Source organism: Ictalurus punctatus, chromosome 17 (genome assembly GCF_001660625.3).
Source record: "Ictalurus punctatus breed USDA103 chromosome 17, Coco_2.0, whole genome shotgun sequence".
NCBI lineage: Eukaryota > Metazoa > Chordata > Actinopteri > Siluriformes > Ictaluridae > Ictalurus > Ictalurus punctatus.
This window is the reverse complement of record NC_030432.2, coordinates 11,226,607-11,247,953: the sequence shown is the minus strand read 5'-3', so window position 1 is coordinate 11,247,953 and position 21,347 is coordinate 11,226,607. Positions and strand designations below refer to the sequence as shown.

At 38.2% G+C, this 21,347-nt stretch overlaps 1 protein-coding gene across 1 annotated transcript; it reads right to left on the bottom strand.

The window, feature by feature from the left end:
• Window positions 1-878: 878 nt before the first annotated feature.
• On the bottom strand, window positions 879-21,015 carry pak4 (p21 protein (Cdc42/Rac)-activated kinase 4). The gene is made up of 10 exons (XM_017491362.3): window positions 20,848-21,015; window positions 9,471-9,692; window positions 8,727-8,935; window positions 8,250-8,634; window positions 7,736-8,146; window positions 7,377-7,510; window positions 5,804-5,930; window positions 3,917-4,042; window positions 3,655-3,789; window positions 879-3,550 (listed from the first exon to the last, which is right to left on the bottom strand). Exons 2-10 carry the CDS (start codon window positions 9,669-9,671, stop codon window positions 3,395-3,397), a joined length of 1,884 nt encoding a protein of 627 aa, XP_017346851.1. The 5' UTR covers window positions 9,672-9,692; window positions 20,848-21,015; the 3' UTR covers window positions 879-3,394.
• Between the last annotated feature and the right edge of the window lie 332 nt (window positions 21,016-21,347).

The window sequence follows — 21,347 nt, the reverse complement described above, 5'->3', positions numbered from 1 at the left end:
TACTTTTTTCCCTCACTGTACAAGGTAGGTTGTAATTTCACCACTCCTTCAACCTGTGGAACTAAAAGACAGGCATCATTCATGTTGATTTGGGTGTTAAAATGCTTTAAGAAGAAAAATATATATGCTAATCATCAATTTCTAGATTTAAAGGAGCTCAGAGACAAACTTTTGTTTGTAGGAAGTGTATTCCAAAAAAAAAGGGGGGGGGGGGGGGGGGTCCTTTTAACAATAAAAATCCACAAATCATGAAGGGAACTGACATCAGGTGTCTATCAAAGGTAACATTTCAGCATGACTACAGTTAACACAATGAGAGGACTGAACTCACTGATACACAAACATGAACAGGCCAGTCAGTAGTTGTCACAGTCCAAACAGGATTCTGAGCGTGTGTTTGAGGAAATTAGTCTAAAATCATGAGCGTCAGCTAAGAAAGACAGCAAAATTTAAATCAATGTTAACATGCTATTGATAATCAAAGTGTATTATCTCGTTCATTCGTTTCGAAATAATAATTAAAACAAATTGTTTAACGTATAACCTACAAGCTGACACATGGTAGAACTACAGATATTGCTTTAAAACACAAACACTCAAACATAGATGATGGTTTTAGAATGTAGTGATACATTATGAATAAGCTCGGCCCATTAGTGGGACTTGTGGTATGAAAAACAAACGTATGACAGTAAAGAAATTCATAATGCACAATGGTATCAGTACCATATCTGTATCAGCATATGACTGATTTAAATAAACACACCAATAATCAGAAAATCTGGTGCTGATATCACACACATCCGGCACAGTTAGTGAAAGTAAACTGTGAACATGAGGCATTTCTACTGTTACTTAATCTTTAAGGGAACAAGGTCTATGTTCAAGCCAGTTTTTATAGCATGAGCAAATAGAGACATGAAATAATGGCTTTAGTGTAAAAATTCATTAGTGTATCTTAGAAAATGTACCTCATTAGTGAACATTAGCAGAATCATAAAATTTTACAAATTGAGAATGAGATGAGAATGCAAATGGGAGATAGACAGAAAGGTACAATGCATTTCCCAAAACAAGTTTATATATAAATGATCTGTACATTTAGCCATGTCTCTCACAGTACAGTATTTCCCATTTAACAGCAAAGTAAGGCTTGTGTTTTGTGCCCTGATATCATCATTATGAAGATTTTTACAGGTATGTTAAACAAAGATCTCGGGTTGAGACTTTTTTTTTTTTAACCCCGAAAGTCCGTCGTCATCACACCCTGTAGAGCAGATCGATAACTGCATGTGCCACTGAGTAGTGTGGAAGATTTAAACGCATTAAGGCTGCTTGTTATTGAAGGAACAATCATTATTATTTCTGAATCTACATCTGCTCTGTTTTTGTGCCCTTAATACTTAGAAGCAATTCCCATTAAAAAACAAAACAAAAACAAACCATGTCTTATGACTTTACAAATGCTATTTGGTCACTGATGAAGCATCCGTACACAGCCCGAAGTAAATCTACTTTCATGGATATTAAAAAGGTAAGGTACGTTACTCAGATTTGTTTGATTGTCTTTTAGTTCCACCTCCAAAAAACTGGAGCACTCTAATGTGAGATGAAAGCTGCTGGTAAGTATTATTAGTTTAAAAAAAAAAAAAAAAAGTTTTCTAGATCTATACATGGGTTGATTTTTTTTTTTTTTCTAAAAGAAGTTGTGACTACAATGAGAGATGTTAAGGTAAGATTTTTAAAATATCTCACAAATTATGTACATTACAATGCTACTTCTTCAGTCTTCCTATTTTCTACAGAAGATCTTTCAAATAATATTTCATCAGATTAAACCTCCGACACTGTGAAATGACATACACAACCTTCAAAATCTTCTTCCAACAGATCAATTTGCTTTCCAAGGTCTATCAAGTCTAAAATTTGAAGGTTGAACAAGTATAACAGAACAATCAAACGCTATGCGTGATGTAGTGTGAAATTTAGAAATATGTCCAGACTGATCGACACCAGTAGTTTCCCCTCAGTTCTCGCTCTTAGTGTCACATCTTTGGTTGCTGTCTAGGTGCAAGCTAATATGCTCCCAACCTCAGGAGCTCAGGATTAGAAAATAAAGGCACGGTTACAGAGCCCTGCACTGAAATAGAACAATTGTGCTCATACAAGCCCATAGCTACATTGCCATGTGTGTGTCTTGTTACTGTTTAGACGCAGCAGGACACAGGGACAGCAGCTGATGAACAGTCAAATTAAAGGAAGCATCAACTGCTGGAGATCACCTCCCTTGTTAATTAGCCCTAACAAACTTAGCCCTAGTAACACGAGACTATGCCAGTCCTAGAGTGCTACAGGATAGTGTTTGATTTAATGCATCCGATTCAATTAATCTTCTAATTGCCAAAGCCTTCAAGAGCAAAACCTGCTCCGCCTTAATTTGACATCCAGGCCCAAGTTATAGGTTCACATAGTCCTGAATGTACAATTCACATCTTAAAGGAATTCTGCACAAGAATGTACACAGCATGTCGAGATGCAAAGCTACATGGTAAGAGATCCCTTTATATATTTGGTTTCATCCTGTTTGAAAGATGGATTTTTTTTGTGTTGGATTAAAAAAATGAACAGGAGTGCAGCTTCAATGCTAGAACAGTGCTTAAAATATCTTCACTGTCACCCGAAATAAAATAAAATTTAAAAAAAAAAAAAAAAAAAGAAGCATAAAATCTATTAAATGACATGTGACTATGTTTTATCAAACACCCCATGGGTCTGAATAAAAAGCACACATCCAGTGTTTACCTAGTCTAGTGTTGTAACAGGAGCCTAGTGTTTTTTCCTTTTGATAAAGTAAAATATAGCTCTTCAGTAGTTATTTTCCTCTTTAAATTGATTAGAAGTCAGAAAGTGGTTATGGTGCAGAAGGTGAAGTTTGAGTTTAGAAATGGAGCACTGCTTCCACTGTAAAACAGCAGCTCCAAAAAGTTCCAGATATTAGAGTTTAAGTTAGAAATTAATTGCTTCACCCCTAAACACAGCCAGTGAGAGATGGATCAAACTGCAAAATCATACAAAACACCTCCTAAGTAAAAGAGGAACACTGACACTGAATTCTCACTTCACCAAAGATGGCATGTTTCCAGTGACCATGCAACTAGTGTAAAATCAACAGTGTTGTCATTGCAGGGCTTCTTTTGGTTTAGTCCTTTCCAAAGGCCTTAGCTCAAGCTAACAGCAGTGTTTATAATATTTGGAGGCAAGTCTGGTCTTTTCAAACACTTGATCTGAAACTTGAAGTGTGCAGAGCTGCACCTTTCTGGAGGCCTCCTGCCTCAAAGCGTCTGTACTTTGTGATACACAGAGGGTCCTGGTGCGATGGATGTCCCTCTTGCGTTCATCTCATGCGGTTTTGCCTCATGAGGGGCACGATACAAGAGGGAGGGCCAGATTTAGAGAGAAACGGATGCTTGAGCAGCTCCTCGGCCGTGGCCCTCTGGGCAGGGTCCCGAACGAGCATCCTGTCCAAGAAGCCCTTGAGAACTGGTGAGACCTGAGAGAGTAAAGGGAGTGAAGTGAGGAAGCGTACCATATAATAAAACAATGTTTTAAACACACTCGCTTCATAAGGAAATGGAAGATTGTTGAAGGACTTACTTTGTGAAGATTCTTCAGTTTGGGTGGCAAGTTGTCTCGAATCATCTTCATTGCTTTGAGTGGCGGTTCGTTGAAATATGGAGGCTCTCCATCGACCATTTCAATTACCATGATACCAAGAGACCAAATGTCCACCTATGACCAAAAAGATCATTTCGAGATTCCTTAATGCACCATCAGCCATTAACATCACCTGGACATGATGCTTAAAGATAACGTACACATTTATAAGTATAAAGTAGCAAGAAAAACAGGATCTCACCTCTGGTCCATATGGCAGTCTTGAGATGAGCTCAGGTGCCATCCAATATGGAGTTCCAACCAACGACTTTCTTCGCTGGACCTCTTTTGAAACTTGGGCACAGAAGCCAAAGTCAGACAGCTTTATCTGAAGATGTTAAAGAAATAAAAAGAAGATGGTGTTTCTATAATCATTTGATGCCCAAATAAAACACACAATGCTAGATAAATAATGTCCACACACTGAATTGTATTGCACAGGGGGATTTCACGCTTGTTCCACATTTGTACTAAAACCTATCCAAGAACACACACGAGGTCATTTCCAGTCAAGCTTGATGCAATGCCATTCAGTGTTGTTAAGTAGGCAACTACAATCTGAGCCAATACCTTTGTTATATTTCATTATTTTGCTCAGATGCAACAAAAAGTAATTTACCTGTAATGTTTACAGTAACATTATATTATTTATTAAAAGACATGCATTAGTGTACAACCCCAATTCCAAAAAAACTGGGAAGCTGTGTAAAATGTAAAAAAAAAGAGAGAATGTAATGATTTGCAAATCTCAAACCCATGTTATTCACAATAGCACATAGAAAACATTCATGTCCAGCGAAGAAAGTCGTTGGTTGGAACATAGTTCCACAAATTGTAGATGCAGTTTTTCACAGATTGGTAAACCTCTGCCCAGAGACTCTGGCTCTCTAAAACACTCTCTTTATAACCAATCATGTTACTTAACTATTGCCAATTAACCTAATTAGTTGCAAAATGTTCCTCCAGCTGTTTCTTTTTAGTAACACTTACTTTTCCAGCCTTTTGCTGCCCCGTCCCAACTTTTTTTTTTTATTTTTTTTTAGACGTGTTACGGCAATCAAATTCAAAATTACCTTATTTTTTTTCCTTAAAATGGTACATTTCCTCAGTTTAAACATTTGATATGTTTTCTATGTTCTATTATGAATAACATATGGGTTTTAGACCTGCAAATCATTGCATTCTGTTTTTTTTTTTTTTTTACATTTTACGCAGTGTTCCAACTCTTTTGGAATTGGGGTTTATTCGCAGATGCACAGGTGCTCAGCTTTTAGAAGAATTATAATGTGGATGGTGCTTTGTGGGCTATTCTTTTGAATACAGTAACATGTGGGTTATTAAGTACATAGAAATCATTATGTATCTAGTCATATTTTCTGAAAACACTTTACATTGCGTGGCTAGCTGAACAGATGAGGATCTGTGGCCCAAGGATGGTTGGCAGACATGACATGAGGAAATGAAACATTAAAAAAAAATGCAAACACACACAGCCTTGCCGAGAAACAACTGATGATTACTGAGAAAAAACTTCCCCTTCTCTTAGAGCAACCACAACATGAAACCGTGCCTGTGTGTGACACACAAGCATTTAGTTTAGGGGCTCCATGAGTGCCTGGCAGTGATACCACCAAAACCAAACACTCAAGCACCGGTTATGATTTTTGCCCCAGGGCAACATGCATATATCTTTAAGGCTCCAACACAGTAAAGCAGAAAGTGTTGCTAAAACAAGTTTAAACCACAATAGAGAAGGCTTTATGCGGAACAAGCAATATGGAACAGGAAAATTGTGGTAATGGTTTTAACAAGTTTACATAACTTGCTAAACCAAGGGTATTCTTTAACCTGCAGATTCCCAAACCTGGTCTTGTCGTACCCTCCGTACTGCGCATTTTAATGTTTCCCCCATCACTCCCATTTCAAATTGACTGATTAAGTGAATAAAGAGTGTCGTAAACAAAGAAAACAGTCAAATGTGCAAAACAGGGACACTCCAGGACCTGGGTTGGGAACGTGTGCTTTAAGCTACAGGTTCCACAGGAATAAAGAACTGAAAATAGTTCTGAAAATGGTGAGAAAAACTCACTCTGCCATCATGAGTAAGTAGAATAGAGTCGCTTTTGATGTCTCTGTGGATGACACCCTGAGTGTGCAACACTGACAGAGCCTTAAGGACAGACAGGCACACAGTGGCAATCTGCTCTTCATTCATCCTGAAACACACACACACACAATACTGTAGTGAAGGTGCAAAAACAAAACCGGTTTCACGGCACAGTTGTCAAAAAACTATGATAAGATGTATGATAAGTCAATGACTAGAGTACAAACCTGCCACCTAGTGGTGAACATACCACATTATAAAGTTGTAATATACACCCATCAGCCATAACATTAAAACCACTGACAGTTGAAGTGAATAACTGATTGAATGGTTATTATGGCACCTGTCAAGAGGTGGGATATATTAGGCAAGTGAACAGTCATTTCTCAAAGTTGATGTGATGGAAGCAGGAAAAATGGGCAAGTGTAAGAGTAAGGATCCAAGTGACTTTGACAAGGGCCAAATTGTGATGGCTAGATGAGTGGGTCAGAGCATTTCCAAAATGGCAGGTCTTGTGGTTAGTGCCTGTGGTCAGTACCTACCAAATGTGGACCAAAGTGGTGCCGGTGACAGGGTCATGGGCACCCAAGGCTCACTGATGCTTGTGGGGAGCGAAAGCTAGCCTGTCTGGTCCCACAGAAGAGCTACTGTAGCACAGATTGCTGAAAAAGTTAATGCTGGCTATGATAGAGAGGTGTCAGAACACACAGTGCATCACAGCTTGCTGCGTAGCTGCAGATCGGTCAGAGTGCCCGTGCTGACCCCTGTCCACTGCCGAAAGCGCCTACAATGAGCATGTGAGCATGAGAACTGATCATGGAGCAATGGAAGAAGTGGCCTGCTCTGATGAAACATGGTTTCTTTTACATCATGTGGACAGCTGTGTGTGTGTGTTGCTTACATGGGGAAGAGAAGGCACCAGGATGCACTATGGGAAGAAGGCAAGCCAGCAGAAGCAGTGTGATGCTCTGGGCTACGTTCTTCTGGGAAACCTTGGGTCCTAGCATTTATATGGATGTTACTTGGACACCTACCTAAACATTGCTGCAGACCAAGTACACCCATTCATGTCAAAGGTATTCTCTAATGGCAGTGGACGCTTTCAGCAGGAATGGTTTGAGGAACATGACAAAGAATTCAAGGGGTTGACTTGGCCTCCAAATTCCCCAGATCTCAATCCAATCGAGCATCTGTGGGATGTGGTGGACAAATAAGTCCAAGCCAAGTAGTCCCTGCCTCGCAAATTACACAACCTAAAGAATCTGCTGCTAACATCTTGGTGCCAGATACCACAGCACACCTTCAGAGGTCTTGTGGTGTCCAGGCCTCGACGGGTCAGAACTGTTTTGGAAGCACAAGGAGAACCTACACAATATTAGGCAGGTGGTTTTAATGTTATGGCTTTCAATGTTATGGCTGAATCCCTCTACATTATTATGTTGAAAAAATGATTAATGCAGGAAATGTTAAAAATGTATGGTGATCTAATCATTGAAATAATCAGTGTGGGTTAAAGTTACTTTGTGAGTAATATGAAACCACCACAAACACTTACCTCGTATGTGTGACTATGTCAGTGAGTGCGCCACCTTCGAGGAACTCCATGACAACCCAGAGCTCATCACCGACTAAGTAACTGTTGTACATGTCCACAACATTCTCATGGTGATAGTCTCGCATGATCACCACCTTAAAGAATAAAAAAGGTCACTAACTGAAGAGTCACTGGATGAAAAAAAAGAAAAAGAAAAAAAAAAAAAAAAAAAAAACAGGACGACTTTCAGCCAACACAACATTTGCAACTGTGTCTACGCTGGAGGCTAAAAACCAGCATAACATACTGACAAAAGGTCAGCTCACAGTAATGAGTTTTTTTAAAATGAGAAAATTAAGAATAGTTACAACAAAATTTACCTCATTAAAGAGCAGCTCGCGCCGCTGTTGTTTGCGCAGATCCATCTTTTTCACAGCCACCAGTTTACCAGAGCTCTTAACTGTTGCAATACACACAATACCAGTGGAGCCCTCGCCAATTTTGATGTAGTGGTCGAGGTAGGTGCGGGGGTCACCAGGGTCCACCACCATCTGAAGAGCAGCACGGAACTGCTCGTGAGAAACACGCTGGGGTTGCTGGGGTGGTCCAGAGGGCACAGGAGGACGGGATGCTGGTGGTAATGGCTGGCTTTGGGAGGGTTCTGGACCCAAAGCAGGGTGAGATGCATGATGCTGCTGTGAGGAGCCCTTACCCCCACTGTTCCCACTTCGGCTTGACCCACTGGATGGGCCATTCGGGGGAGAGTCCTGAGTCCTGCCTGGCTTCAGGTCCTACAATGGAAAAGGAGATAAGAGAGAAGTAACAGAGTAGAATATTTTTCAGAATCTGTTAAAAATCTCCTGTCAGTTTTCTTGTTTTCTGGTCTGTACTCACCTGACTGCTGGGGTTTCTTGCCGAGTCACTTTCAGAGCGGGGGTAAGTGTTAAACGGCCGGCTTTGTTGTGCTGTCTTCATCACCCCCTCTGTGACAGGTAGGTTGGGAGTTCGAACATTTGGTCCAGAGAGAGGTCTCTTGTCCCGTGGGGACTGTGGGCTTTCGTCTTGACTTGTGTAACTGGATTTCGGTCTTTTGTCATTGGCCACTTCCCTCCAGACCACTGGGTTGTGGTGGTCTCGATCTCTGTGAGGTGGTGGGGGAGGTCCAGTGGGTCGTTCTTGCTCTTTACGTCTGCTTGGCTCTTGGCCATGGGGCTGCATCGGTCTCCCGTCTTCTCGTTGGGCTCGAGCTGGTCTCTGGGAATCGGGACGCGTTTTCTCTCTACTCACACACAAATAAGGAATAAGCATCAGCTGTCTGAAATGAAAGGGCACATTGAAAGGAAACAAAGCACAGTATGAGGCAACACTGACCTGTCTCTGCTCTCGCCTGCATGCTCATGGTGCCGGTAAGGCTGCTCCCCATTCTCCTGCATCCCAGAGGAGCCTGAGTCAGAGCGAGGCTGTGTGGGAGGACTGCCCCGCCGCAGAGAGTTTGAACGGATCACTGACATGGTTTCAAACTCATCCAAGAGCCATGTCAGAGAGCCATCAACCCCAATCTTACTGCCTCGCACTATGGCCTGAAAAAATGGTCATTGCATCAAAAGTAAGGGCAAAGGTCAACAAACCATTCACTATATTAGAATCTTACACAATGATCTGCTGCTTTTTTTTTTTCTTCTTTGCATGGACCAAAGAAATAGGCATGGCATCTGTACCACAGGGATTTGTGTGGACTATGTGGACCATACATATCTTAAACACATCTTAGTTGTTAAGACAACAATGCCATAAATATTTATGTTGGTCTGATTTCAAGGGCTTTTTAATAGCCAAGTTCTGCTCTCTAATGCTGATGCAGTAACTGATCATTAAGAATAAACATTTACTGCATGCCTAAACCACACCACAAGTGTTTCTGGCATATCTCTTAAATCATCCATTTCGATGAACAGATATGGTTCAGTTTAAACCCACATTTCAACTGACGTTAACTAAGAAATGTGGAGAAAATCATAATCTACAACAATGTTATGACTATGTGGTTGCTGCAGAGCAAAATATTCATATGGAAATGCTACTCATTCCACCAACGTGGGCAAACCAGAAGCTTACCTTGCGAGGCTCCACAGTGGTGATGACTGTGGCATCGATGAAGGGCTTGGGCCTCTTGGCCGTGTCTTCGATGAGGCTCTGCCATTGGCGAGGAAGCCCCACAAACTTCTGCTCCTGCTCATCAAAGTCAGTGTGCACACGGTGCTCAAAGTTGGAGGGAGCTGAGATCTGAATGCGCTGCTTTTTCTTCTTGGTGAACATGGCTGCAGCAGAGCATCAGAACTAGAAGAGTGCATGACCATCAGTACTCATGATGCTTCTTCTACACAAGGTAAAATACCACCAAAACTACTACTACGAGGTTTGGGACAATAGATGAAAGTATGAGGAATTGCCAATAAATTCCAACCGTTACGATGGCTATCAAGTCGGAAGCTTTTAATGTCTGTCGGAAAATGTGGTGTCTGCAAACATCAACAAAAAATTTGTGGTATGTCGTAATGTGTTTGCTTTTCGAATATTTTGTATCCCATATGAACCATAATTTAGAGCAGAGCGACAAAACATCTTAAATCAGAGCAACAAAACAGATCATGTCTTTGTTCTCAAAACTTGAACGGAGATTTATATTAAGAAAATGACAGTGTGTGGTTTATCAGGACTCAATATACAAAAATTCAAGTATCTTCGCTGCTGTTCACCACTGAGAGCATGCATGTGTAGCTTAAATAATTTTATTACGAGTTTAGTTACAGCTACTAACTTGCGTTTGTTTACAGTCCCAACTTCAGCTTTGCAAGCATTCCTCTTACTTTGTTAACAGGCACTTAATAATATTAATACAAAAATATACATATTATTATTATTATTATTATTATTATTATCATCATTATTATATAATAAACAACAACAATAGTAACAATTATACAGAATCTTTCGATTTAAAAACATGATAAACAATTCAACAATTATTCCAGGAGAAAGCTTTTTTAAAATGCCCATTAATGTTTTCTGAGTAAAAACATTGTCTAATATCATTATAAAATTCTATTAAAATATCTTTTACACTCAAGAAAATCTTTGCCTTTCAATAAATGAGTCTTGAGTGAAAAATTCGACACCTCATATCTATTTTCAAAATAATAATTCCGTAATATTTGTACACAACACGTGTTTCCCCCCATTCATATATATTCATATATATTCATATATTCATATATTCATATATTCATATATATATATATATATATATATATATATATATATATATATATATATATATATATATATATATATATATATATATATATATATATATATATATATATATATACACACACACACACATATATACACACACACATCAACGATAGTTAGGGGGCACGATAGGATGATCACATTTTGCAAACAATCTCACATGCCTAACTACTACTACCACCACCACCAAGTTAAATTCATTTAAAAACCCATGCCTAGCAAATTATCTCCTCCTTAATTTACACATCAGCATTAAAGGTAGTTTGAATCTCAGTTCTAAAGTTACTTCATTTATCAAGTCTATGGCAATAAACATGCTAAAGGCTTGCACAGCCTGAGAGACTCATTCAAACACAAACATGAAAAATGCAGTTTGAAGTTTGGTTTAATGTCAAATACATGAAAGTAGTTTGGAATTTGTTTGTTTAAGATGTTTCTAATAAACTTTCATCAGCTTCTTCATACAGTAGCACAAACCTCTTTCTGCTGTGCATGTTTCACTAAAAGCACACGCTCTCCCAGAAACACTCAGGTCTTATAGGAGTTTCGTGAAGCCCCCTCCTCCTCACCCTGGTGAGTCAGGCCTGGGAAACACACTGTTTATTGGTTTGTGTCCATACTGAAAAGAACTTTTCAAAAGGGCAGCAGCTTTTGAAGTACAAGCAGATTATTTGTGGAGATGGAGGAAGCACATGAGCTCCGCCTTAAGATCTCAGCGTGAACGTATTACTAGGGTCAAGGTCATGCTCTTTTCAAGTAGTGTATTTCAAAATGCCACAGAAGATGAACTAAAAGGATTACATGAAATATTAGTGCAACAGCTTTGGTATAAAGCTGTTATATTACAAAAAACAACAACATTGAATCTGATTATGTGACTGAATGATGTATTAAACACAATACCTATATGAAACGTGTGGAATAAAAATAACATTTACATTGGGCAACATACTGACTGTAGTCATACAATCTTTTGCTGCACAACTTGACAACCCTGCTACTCTGTTCATCAAAAGAAAAGGGACCTCATTATTTGAGTGGTGAGCCTTTCTAAACACAGTAAAGATGTTAACAGAACAGTCGCATGGTTGTGTTGTGTATGATGTTAGGATTTTTAAACCCTGTGTATTTACTGGACACTTGAGTAGACATCGACACTTGAGCCTCCATTGTTGTTCCAACCTTGTATATGTACAGTTCGAGACTACAGAACAGGCTGTACCAATCATCTCACTCCAGATCACAACGACCGACACGCATTATAGGTTATACAGTTACACAACCACTTTATAACTGTTAAAAAAAAAAGCTTTTCAGTAGCTTTCAAATGACACCCCCCCACCCCCACCCCGAGGCAGTCTAGTGTACCTGAGAAAGAGGCTGCAGGAAATCAGACATTTAGCCGACTTTGGAGAGTATATCGTTACCCATCTATTATAGACTTCCAGCTTCTTTTTTTTTTTTTAACCTGCTAACAGAGAAAACCTTGCCCTGTGAAAACAAAGTGATGTCAAAGCAAAATGCCCTTAACAAAAATCCTCTAAAAAGAGTATCATATCCACATCTCAGAATAGAGTAGGGTGCCTTTTGTAACTACAACTGAGCTGTCCAAACATTTTAATACATAAGGGAAATATTAATCTTATCTGTCAGAGTCTCCTTCCTTCAACAGACCCATCATATCAATATCATGAGCGTACCTGTATAAATGAGAAGTTAAATATGTAACGATTTAATTCATGTTTTACAGTAATGTTTCAATTAACGTATATAGCACTGATAATGATGACAAGTGCAAACACAAATGTTTTTCATACATACTGCCATTAAAGGACACTCAGGAATCTAGTAGAGAGAAAGTAATAACTCGGCTGTCAACACCAGTGTCAAATGTGTTATATGGTTTCATCTTGCTGTAAAAGGAATCCAAAAATAAAACTCTAGCATCACTTTTAGACACGTTTAATTTAAGTGCCGTGTTTCCAATGCTTTGATCACATTTATTCGCGAACTGAAGTGGGTCAAGACAAATACAAGTAAAAGACATCAGATTACATATGCTTTTTCAAACTGAAGCACAGCAACACATTGATCATTTTGTTTCGATATTAAAACTCCGTTCTGGTTAATCTTCCTGTTCCTCTTAGTGTGATGGTTGGATAGCATTGCTGTCTATGGCATGCTGGGTATTTCACCCAGGTACACAGACTTATCTGTTTGCATGTGGGGCTGCGGCTAAAGATGCAAATGTTGACTAAACTTGGACATTATCCAGCAATCATTGGGAAGACTACAGGAATGAAAATATTAACACAGACAGAAGCACTGTGCCACTTGACAGATGAAAGTAAAACACTGTGTACCAACTTGACAACTGTTCGTTTCTTCTAATGCGATGTTCCAACTAGTCCGAAAAAGTGAAAAACATCAACACAGTCCAAGAAGTGTTTATTTCTGATCACTATATATTTGTTCACCACTACCTAACAACAGTAAAGTTTTTTTTCCCCCCTTTAATCTCTACAAGTTGAGACAAATATTCAGCCAAATGTATTTGGCAAAAATCAGCTTATGATATACGCAGTGTATATTTAGTGCTGTATCTTTGGGACACAGTGTGGAAAAAGTCCACTTGTGTTAACCACGGGGCGGAGCGAGAGAAGTGTGGAGATCTGTGTGATTTTTGTTCACAATAAATCCAACAGATTTTCATCTCTTTGAAGTTTGGAAATTCCTGTAAACATCTTGTCATGCCACTGCAATACCAGAAGATCCTCTGTGTTTACGCCTAAACAAAACAACAACAGAAGGAATTCTAACTGCATATACTTAACAAGAACAATCAAAGAAACATCTGAACGTTCTGAAAATCCCCAGTGATTTCAAGGTGAAATCTTTGGCTTTCACCAAAAATGATATTTGAACTCATTTACTGTCAGTGTTTATTGGCTGCACCAGGCTAGCATCAGGGATAATGTGTATACCTGGTCATGTGACCTTTATATTTAACACTAATATAATCCAGTCCCTACAGGAATTCAGCGTTTCTTTGTTTTTGTGATTGTTGCGAACAAAAATGCTTGATTTTCCTGTGGCTTTTTTCAAAATTTGCGATGCAACTTGCAGAGTTCTTGTGGGGGTTTTTTTGCAAAACTACTTGATTTGGCAAAATTACATTTGCAGGAAATTGTTTTAATAATGTTAGAGTCTTTATTGGTCACACATACATTACAGCACAGCAAAATTATTTTTCTTTGCATATCCTGGCTTGCTAGGAAGTTGGGGTCAGAGCGCAGGGTCAGCCATGATATGGCTTTGCGCCTTTGGAGCAGAGAGGATTTAGGGCTATGCTCAAGGGCGTAATAGGGGCAGCTTGAACCTCCGACCTTCTGGTGAGTAGCCCAGAACCTTAATCGCTGAGCCAGCACTGCAATGTTGGTAAATGAGCGCTTTTAGCTGTAGCTAACTAAGTGACATGTACATTGACCATTTTTCATCAGTGTTATTGGTAACATTCTTTTACACCTACATATCCAAACAACCCAGTACCCAACATTTGTCTATTAGTTATGGGCTAAACACTTCATTTGGCCTGCAAGATCTGACAAATGATGGCACGAGCTATGCACACACTACTTTACACTGTCTGGACTGAAAGCCTTGAACTTGGGTATATGCACAATCTCCTCACTGAAACCGTACAATATATGACCAGACCAATGGGGAGTGATGTTGCACTGTTCGCGATGGCCACAGTGCTCAATCCCACTCCACCACACCCATGATAAAAATGTTAAATAAATAAATAAATAAATAAATAAATAAAAGTCGCTGCACTGCACCTTGGCCTGCTGCCAGTCAAGCCCAGATGACCTTCATACTTGGGTATGACCACTTCCCAAACAGTGAATGTTTGACCAGTCTAGAAGCTTTCACTTACAGATAAACCTACTGTGTGTGCAAAAACATGCACATCGGTTTTATTTATTATATCACAGAATATGAAATTTGAGCACCTCAAACCTCAAGTATTCCAAATCTCATCGCCATAAACAATCAGGTTATCACAAAAAAATGAAAAAAAAAACCACCACTGGTAAAACACTTGGACATTACTATGCAAGCATCTTAGGCATCTTTGTAAATTTATTACAAATCTTGTTATAGATGTTTCTTTTATGACTTATGCATTATTAAGTCAGAAAAAAAAAAACATTTTAGTTTTCCAAACATTACTTTTCCAACAAAAAAATTTAAGTGGTAAATAAAAATGTTTGCATGTCAGTAAAGAAAGTAATGTATTAAGAAATAGACCAACAAACATAATGAAGACGGTCAGGTTTTACCTGCAGAAATAAAATCTCATGTGAAGCAACAGTTTCCTAATCAAACTGCACAAATGGTACTGGAGGCTACATTTTAAAAAGCAAAGGTTGTTACAACAAAGACTGACTTTGTTTAGTTTAATCACTGCTTACTGCTCTTGATAGGCTTTTGTACTGTATAAGAGATAGTACAGATTGTACATACATACAAACACGTGTGTAATATTAATATATATATATATATATATATATATATATATATATATATATATATATATATATATATATATATATATATATATATATATATATATATATATATATCTGTCTTAGTTACAGAGCAACTAACAATCTAACCTTAACAACCTATAGCACAACTGAAAAACTGATGTCCCATGTTATTTGGCACACTTTAAATGGTTATTCTGAATCTTTAATCTATTTTTATAGAACACTCCATGGCTACACTTGCAGCTACGAAGTGATTCCTCTAAATGCGATCTTCTTCGAGATGAGAGACGTCAGCATGTTCAGGGCTCACTGAAGACAAACCTGATTTGTTTGTCTGTAGCAACTGTTAAGTAAAAAGGGTTGGCCTCTTTTGACCTCTGTTGCTGTGAAATAAAACACATCAACATGCATTCCTTACGTTTCACTGATTGAAGCTATTGCACAACCTTGTAGCTTATTTAAACATACTACAGTGAAGGTGGAAAAAAGGACTATCAGCCTGAAACCTGCATAGCTTTCGAAGGAGTTAATTTAAAGCAGGATGTACACTATTGTACAAAAACGTCTTAAGCCACTTTTCCACTGCACGGTACGACTCGGTTCACTTTACTTTTCCGAGCTTGCTTTTCCACTGCAGTTTAGTGTCGCCTCAACGTGGGTGCCGTCTTCCACTCACCTTCACACAGGAGTAATGATGTATTATTGAAGCCCAGTACAGATACACGGTTGGGCCGTATTCCAAACGCCTTTCCTGTTCACTGAACACAGACACTATTAAGGATGTAAAATAACGGCGCTCTAGACCCTACTTAGCGTTCGATGTGACTAAATTCAGATGCGACAGGAGTGACTTCGATAAACTCTGGATTGGAAATCATAACAAGTGAGATGTAAAAATCTAAGAAACCTGTGTTGTGATTTTATCTGTAATGAGATAAATACATACTTTTCAATTAATATAGTATTACCGTACGCAGAATATGTATTAAACGACATTTATTCAGGCATAATACAGAACCACTCGTTAAGTAGAATTCCTACTCCCTCAGCGTGCGGCTCACGCTTAGTATCGGCTCGGCTCACTCGGAACCTCAACCGAGGTGGTACTAAAAGAGGTACCAGGTACTATCCACAGTGAAAAACCCCGAGTCGAGCCGTACCATGCAGTGGAAAAGCGCCATAGGCACATGCAAAGAAATGCAGTACAGCAAAGATGCCTTCAAAAAATAATGAAATTAAACATTTCTCCATTTTAAAAAAATACTATAAAGAGCAGTAAACTGCTGTGAATGAAAAAGTCAATACTTGGTGTGACGACCCTAAGCTTTAAAAAATAAATAAATAAATAAAACTGTTGTCTCAATGTGTGCAGTTTTCTAAGGAAATGAGCTGCAAGTTTTATTGAGCATCTTGCAGAATCAGTCATGGTTCTTCTGGAGATTCTGACTGTTGCACTTGTTCTTATTTTTGCAGCAAAACTCAGCAGCTTTCATTGTCTCAAAAGTCCCTCTTATGTAATATGCTGCTATCTTTAATGGCAAAAACTTTTTTCTGCAAAATTTCTGGAAAACTAGTTGGGAAATCTAAAATGTTCTTGTACTGAAAAATTGCAGACTTCATAAAATAAAAATCTATAACAAAGTTTGTCCTTAAAAAAAAAAAAAAAAAAAAAAAAAAAAAGGGGGGGGGGGCCAAGACTTTCACACAGTAGTGTACATCTAAGGAGATGGCACATTCTGCATGAGTGTCTGTTTCTGCACTTGTATGCCAGGAATTTGTGGAGCGCCCAGTACAGATTTCATCCATCTAAACCGTCCAACATGCTGTCTCCCAAAGTTAAGGATGTGAGCTGCCTTAAGTAGAAGGAGAAACTAAATTTGAAATAATATGAACACAGAAAAAAAAGCAAAGTCAAACATGGACTGGTTGCATTTGGAAAAGACTCGAGAAAACCTACACTGCTTTTTAAAAGACTTGAGAAATACCAAATATATTTATCAAAGGAGAAAAGGTATGAGCCTAAAAAAACAAACAAACAAACAAACAAAAAAACTATGGGTCACTATAAGTGGATAATAAACTTATATTAACGATCTTCAGAAGCTAGCAATAATACATACAGACATACGCAGTATACAACAAGAGTTTCAACTTGGCGTGTATCCATATATATTCCAAGTTACAATAATCGCCTAATCGTTTACCCCAGTTTACTATATTATCACAACGCATTAAAATACTGCATGCATTAAAAATACTTTAATTCAAGAGCCTTTTAAACCTAAAAACCTCAACTAGGATGATGAGACGTGCTTCATCAAAAGCGAACGTCGTCCTTTGTAGCATGCTGCTGAGTATATGATTTATTCATAATCGCATAACAGCTTCTTAGTTTAGATCTTAAAAAATGTTTTTTAAATAAAACAAAGTGAGATGTTAAAATGTCCACATTATCTACCGATTAATACACAGGGTGTCTGAAAAGTCAGAAACCAGAGGGCAAGACTGCATACATTTAATTTTGAATTTATTATTTACAACATAATGCTCTACATGTTCACCCTCGCCTTCTACACATCTTCTCAGCCTCTGTATGAGGTTGGGGTTTTTTGCTCAACATATTACAATCTCTTCTTGACACCCTTTTCATCATGTAACTGATTATCAGAACAAACCTAGTGTCCACTGACTGCAGTATATATTCAGGGCAAAAACCAATTCAGCTTAAAGAAATTCTTATTAGCATAAAGTAAAGTGTGGAATGTTTTCCTTTCATTATATAAAGTCAGCTATGTTGAGACAGCAGGCTGGGTTTTACCGGACAAATCAATGCCATCATTTTCTGATGTAACAGCACTGACATATAATTATGGTAATATACGAGTGGCCTCAAAACATTCATTAAACCGTGTCAGATTAGAATGACAAACAAGGATAGATGGTAAAGGATCGAAGCTGTTACTAAACTAAATGTTTCTTTTTGGCAGGAGACCAACGTTACTCAAGATAAGAGACAGGGTTCTCCACCTTTCGGCAGACAAGGAGCACATTCAAACCAAACTACCACACAGGTTTATTCTATGAACATGATCTAACTATTTAAATATTAGGCTCAGTAGACAAATGCACACCAGGGTTATTGTTTTTTTTTTTAAACGTTATTATAGCTTTTCAACATCGAACCTTCCAGCCAAAGAACACAAACCAAGTCAAAACTTAAAATGTGGTGAAAATAATATTTTATAAAAGTTCCTAGTTATGCACAAACTTGTGAAGTTGAAGTGACCAATCAACTGGGCAAATAAGTGTAATAAATTCATTATAACGAGCAACTTTAATAGTAATCACAGCACAGTGCTGTTAAAGTCTACAATCTTATGGTTGATTAATTTTCTATAAATTAAACTGGTTATAATTCAAATTACAGGTGCATATTAATGCGCTCGTTTAAATAAGTTAGAGTAACATTTCTATAGTAACAGCTCATTCACAGCGACTTATACCACAAACACTCATATAAGCCACGTCTTTCACAAAGACAAATGTCTAATCATGGACATGGTGAAGTATTCTACAATGAGATTTTTTTAACATCTCTGTGTCAGCAAGTTGTAATAGTCCAAGTTTTCAGATACGGGTCTTCAGTACAAACGACTTTGCATTTTCTTCATAACAAGTGGATGGAAGCAGTCCGTACAGGATTTCACAGAGTTTTTTGTGCGATTGTTACAGCCAAAAATGCTTGCTTTTGCTGCGGCTTCTTAAAAATTTTTTTGGAGTTTTTTCTGCCTTTTTTGAGGAAAACTACTTGAATTGGTGAAATTGCAATTTCACGAAATAGCCTTGCACTGTCTTTTGCAGTAATGTTTTTTACTATATAAGACCTTTTAGCTGTACTCATATTTGACGCATGTGACTCGTAGAGGGCTTTGGCCGAATGTGCGTCGTGATGATGTCACATGACGCGTCTTGGCCCAAATCTGTGGAAAATGTGTGGTAATTTTGAAATAAATTTGCTTGATTTCACGTTAATTTCTGCATAATTGAATGCAAAATCCTGGAAGGACTGGAAAAGTTACTTTTATCCATCCATCAATTTTCTATACCGCTTAACTCCACACACACCACAGGGCAGCAGCGGGAATCGAACCCCCAACCCTGGAGGTGTGAGGTGAACGTGCGAACCAATAAGCCACAGTTCATCCTGTTACTTTTTCCATCTTATTAAACTTAAAAAGAAGAAGAAGAAGAAGAGAAGAAGAAGAAGAAGAAGAAGAAGAAGAGGACTGGTGAGGGAAGGACTGTAATATCATAAGTGAAAACAGGAACTCATGGATGTTCCACAACACTAAATACAACAGCAAAATTTAATTTAAAAAAAAAATAAATAAAGCATGATGTGTTCTTTAATGAATAAAAAAAAAAATCCTTGGCAACTTTTGATGATACAACAGGAATAAAACACTTCAGGACATGCTGTCAAAGGAAAAATAAATCCACTTTGGTGTAGTAACTGCATCACAACACACCATCACGGCTTATTTTCCCGATAACAGCGCACCTTGTTGTGTTTCATTCCTTACTTGATAATGACCACGGCTATAACCTGATTAAAGTAACAGCAAAGTTGTCGACTACAGATGACACTTGGAGAAAGTGTTTCTAAGAAGTCAATAAGACGCTTCCTGGTAAATCAACTCATCACACAATGGTATGAATACAACTGTACAGTAGATCAACCACACAGAAACCACACACATCTCAGTCATCTCAACATGATCGAAACTGACTTCAAATCATTCAACATATTAAGACAAAACGATACTAATTTACATTGAAAGAGAAAATATGTATATATACACACTATCAGCAACGCGGAGGTTCGATCTAGACCACTGAAAACTCCTCTGAGACAAGCCGAAACTCTCAGTCTGAGGGCCATAAACTTAACATAAACAGCACTGTAATTAACTATATATATTAAGTAACTGAGGTAGTTCAGATGACCGTTTTCTAAAGTTACATATCCTGTGATAACAACAAACTTAACCAGGAGAACAAACTTACACTTCTTACTAAATCAGTTAACCACAAATATATCGCAATAAGGAAAACTCTGGCCTTAAAAGCTCACAGAGTTTATAATCCTGGATATCTTTCTTACGATAACACACCCGTATAAAGGGTTCACACGTAATACTATTCATGAAGTAACTTAGCTAACTAACCAATGTTACACTAAGTAGCTTTGCTAATCAATACGAACACAGCTGACTAGCTAGTAAGGATAGTATAATATAAAAATAAATATAACAAAGCTGACTAAAAGTAATAACGTTAACCTACAAAAATCTACATGCTGATGTAGTAACGTAGCATTTTAAATATATATAAATATAATTGAACACTATTCTTCCATCAAATCTGCTTTTAACGCCCCGACATTCAAAATGGATATGCTAGGCTAACTGACTATGCCATGCATGTAATGCATAGCTAATAGTTAGCTCGCTAGCTGGAGCTGCTACTTTAGCTTAACTATTAGCTTTGAGAGTCGCCGAAACTAGTCTAAAGTTTTGTTCGATAAAGTAAGCGCAAATAAGTTCACACCACTCAGACGTTACCTGGAGTATAATGTAGATTCCGTCAAGCATTCAACTTCATAAACGCCCCAGAGCGCGTTGTTCAACTGGGAGACGATTACAAATTTGAGTGAAAAACTGGCTAAATGCGATTATCATAAGTCAAACCCCTCGGCAACAAGACCTCCCCCGCGCCATGTTGGAAACGGAAACAACATCCGGGCACCATTATGACTCCACAGCGCCCCTAGCTGCAGCACTGAAACAATTCACTGTGTCGTGTTTTCCCGCTTCAGTTGTCCTGTAAAATGTGGTCATTTGTGTATAAATATATACGTTTTAGCATTAGCATTTCTGTCATGGAAGTACCAAAGTGTCAACTATTTCACTCTGCAGTGGCCTCAGATTAGTCGTTTGGCGCTATTTTGTTCTTCAGAGGTTTCAGAGGGGGAATACCTCAGGAGGCTCAAGGTGACCTAGGGTTTGAGTTTTGAAAACTATTTGCAACTAGGGACTCCTTTTAAAGAAAAGCAAATTTAATT

What these genes read in the sequence shown, in the direction of transcription:
- pak4 (XM_017491362.3), bottom strand. Translation starts at nt 9,671, where the DNA reads ATGTTCACCAAGAAGAAAAAGCAGCGCATTCAGATCTCAGCTCCCTCC. An exon ending in GACATAGTCACACATACGAG is followed by an intron (nt 5,931 to 7,376) that starts GTAAGTGTTTGT and finishes TGTGTGTTTCAG; the next exon opens with GATGAATGAAGAGCAGATTG. An exon ending in AACTGAAGAATCTTCACAAA is followed by an intron (nt 3,551 to 3,654) that starts GTAAGTCCTTCA and finishes TTACTCTCTCAG; the next exon opens with GTCTCACCAGTTCTCAAGGG.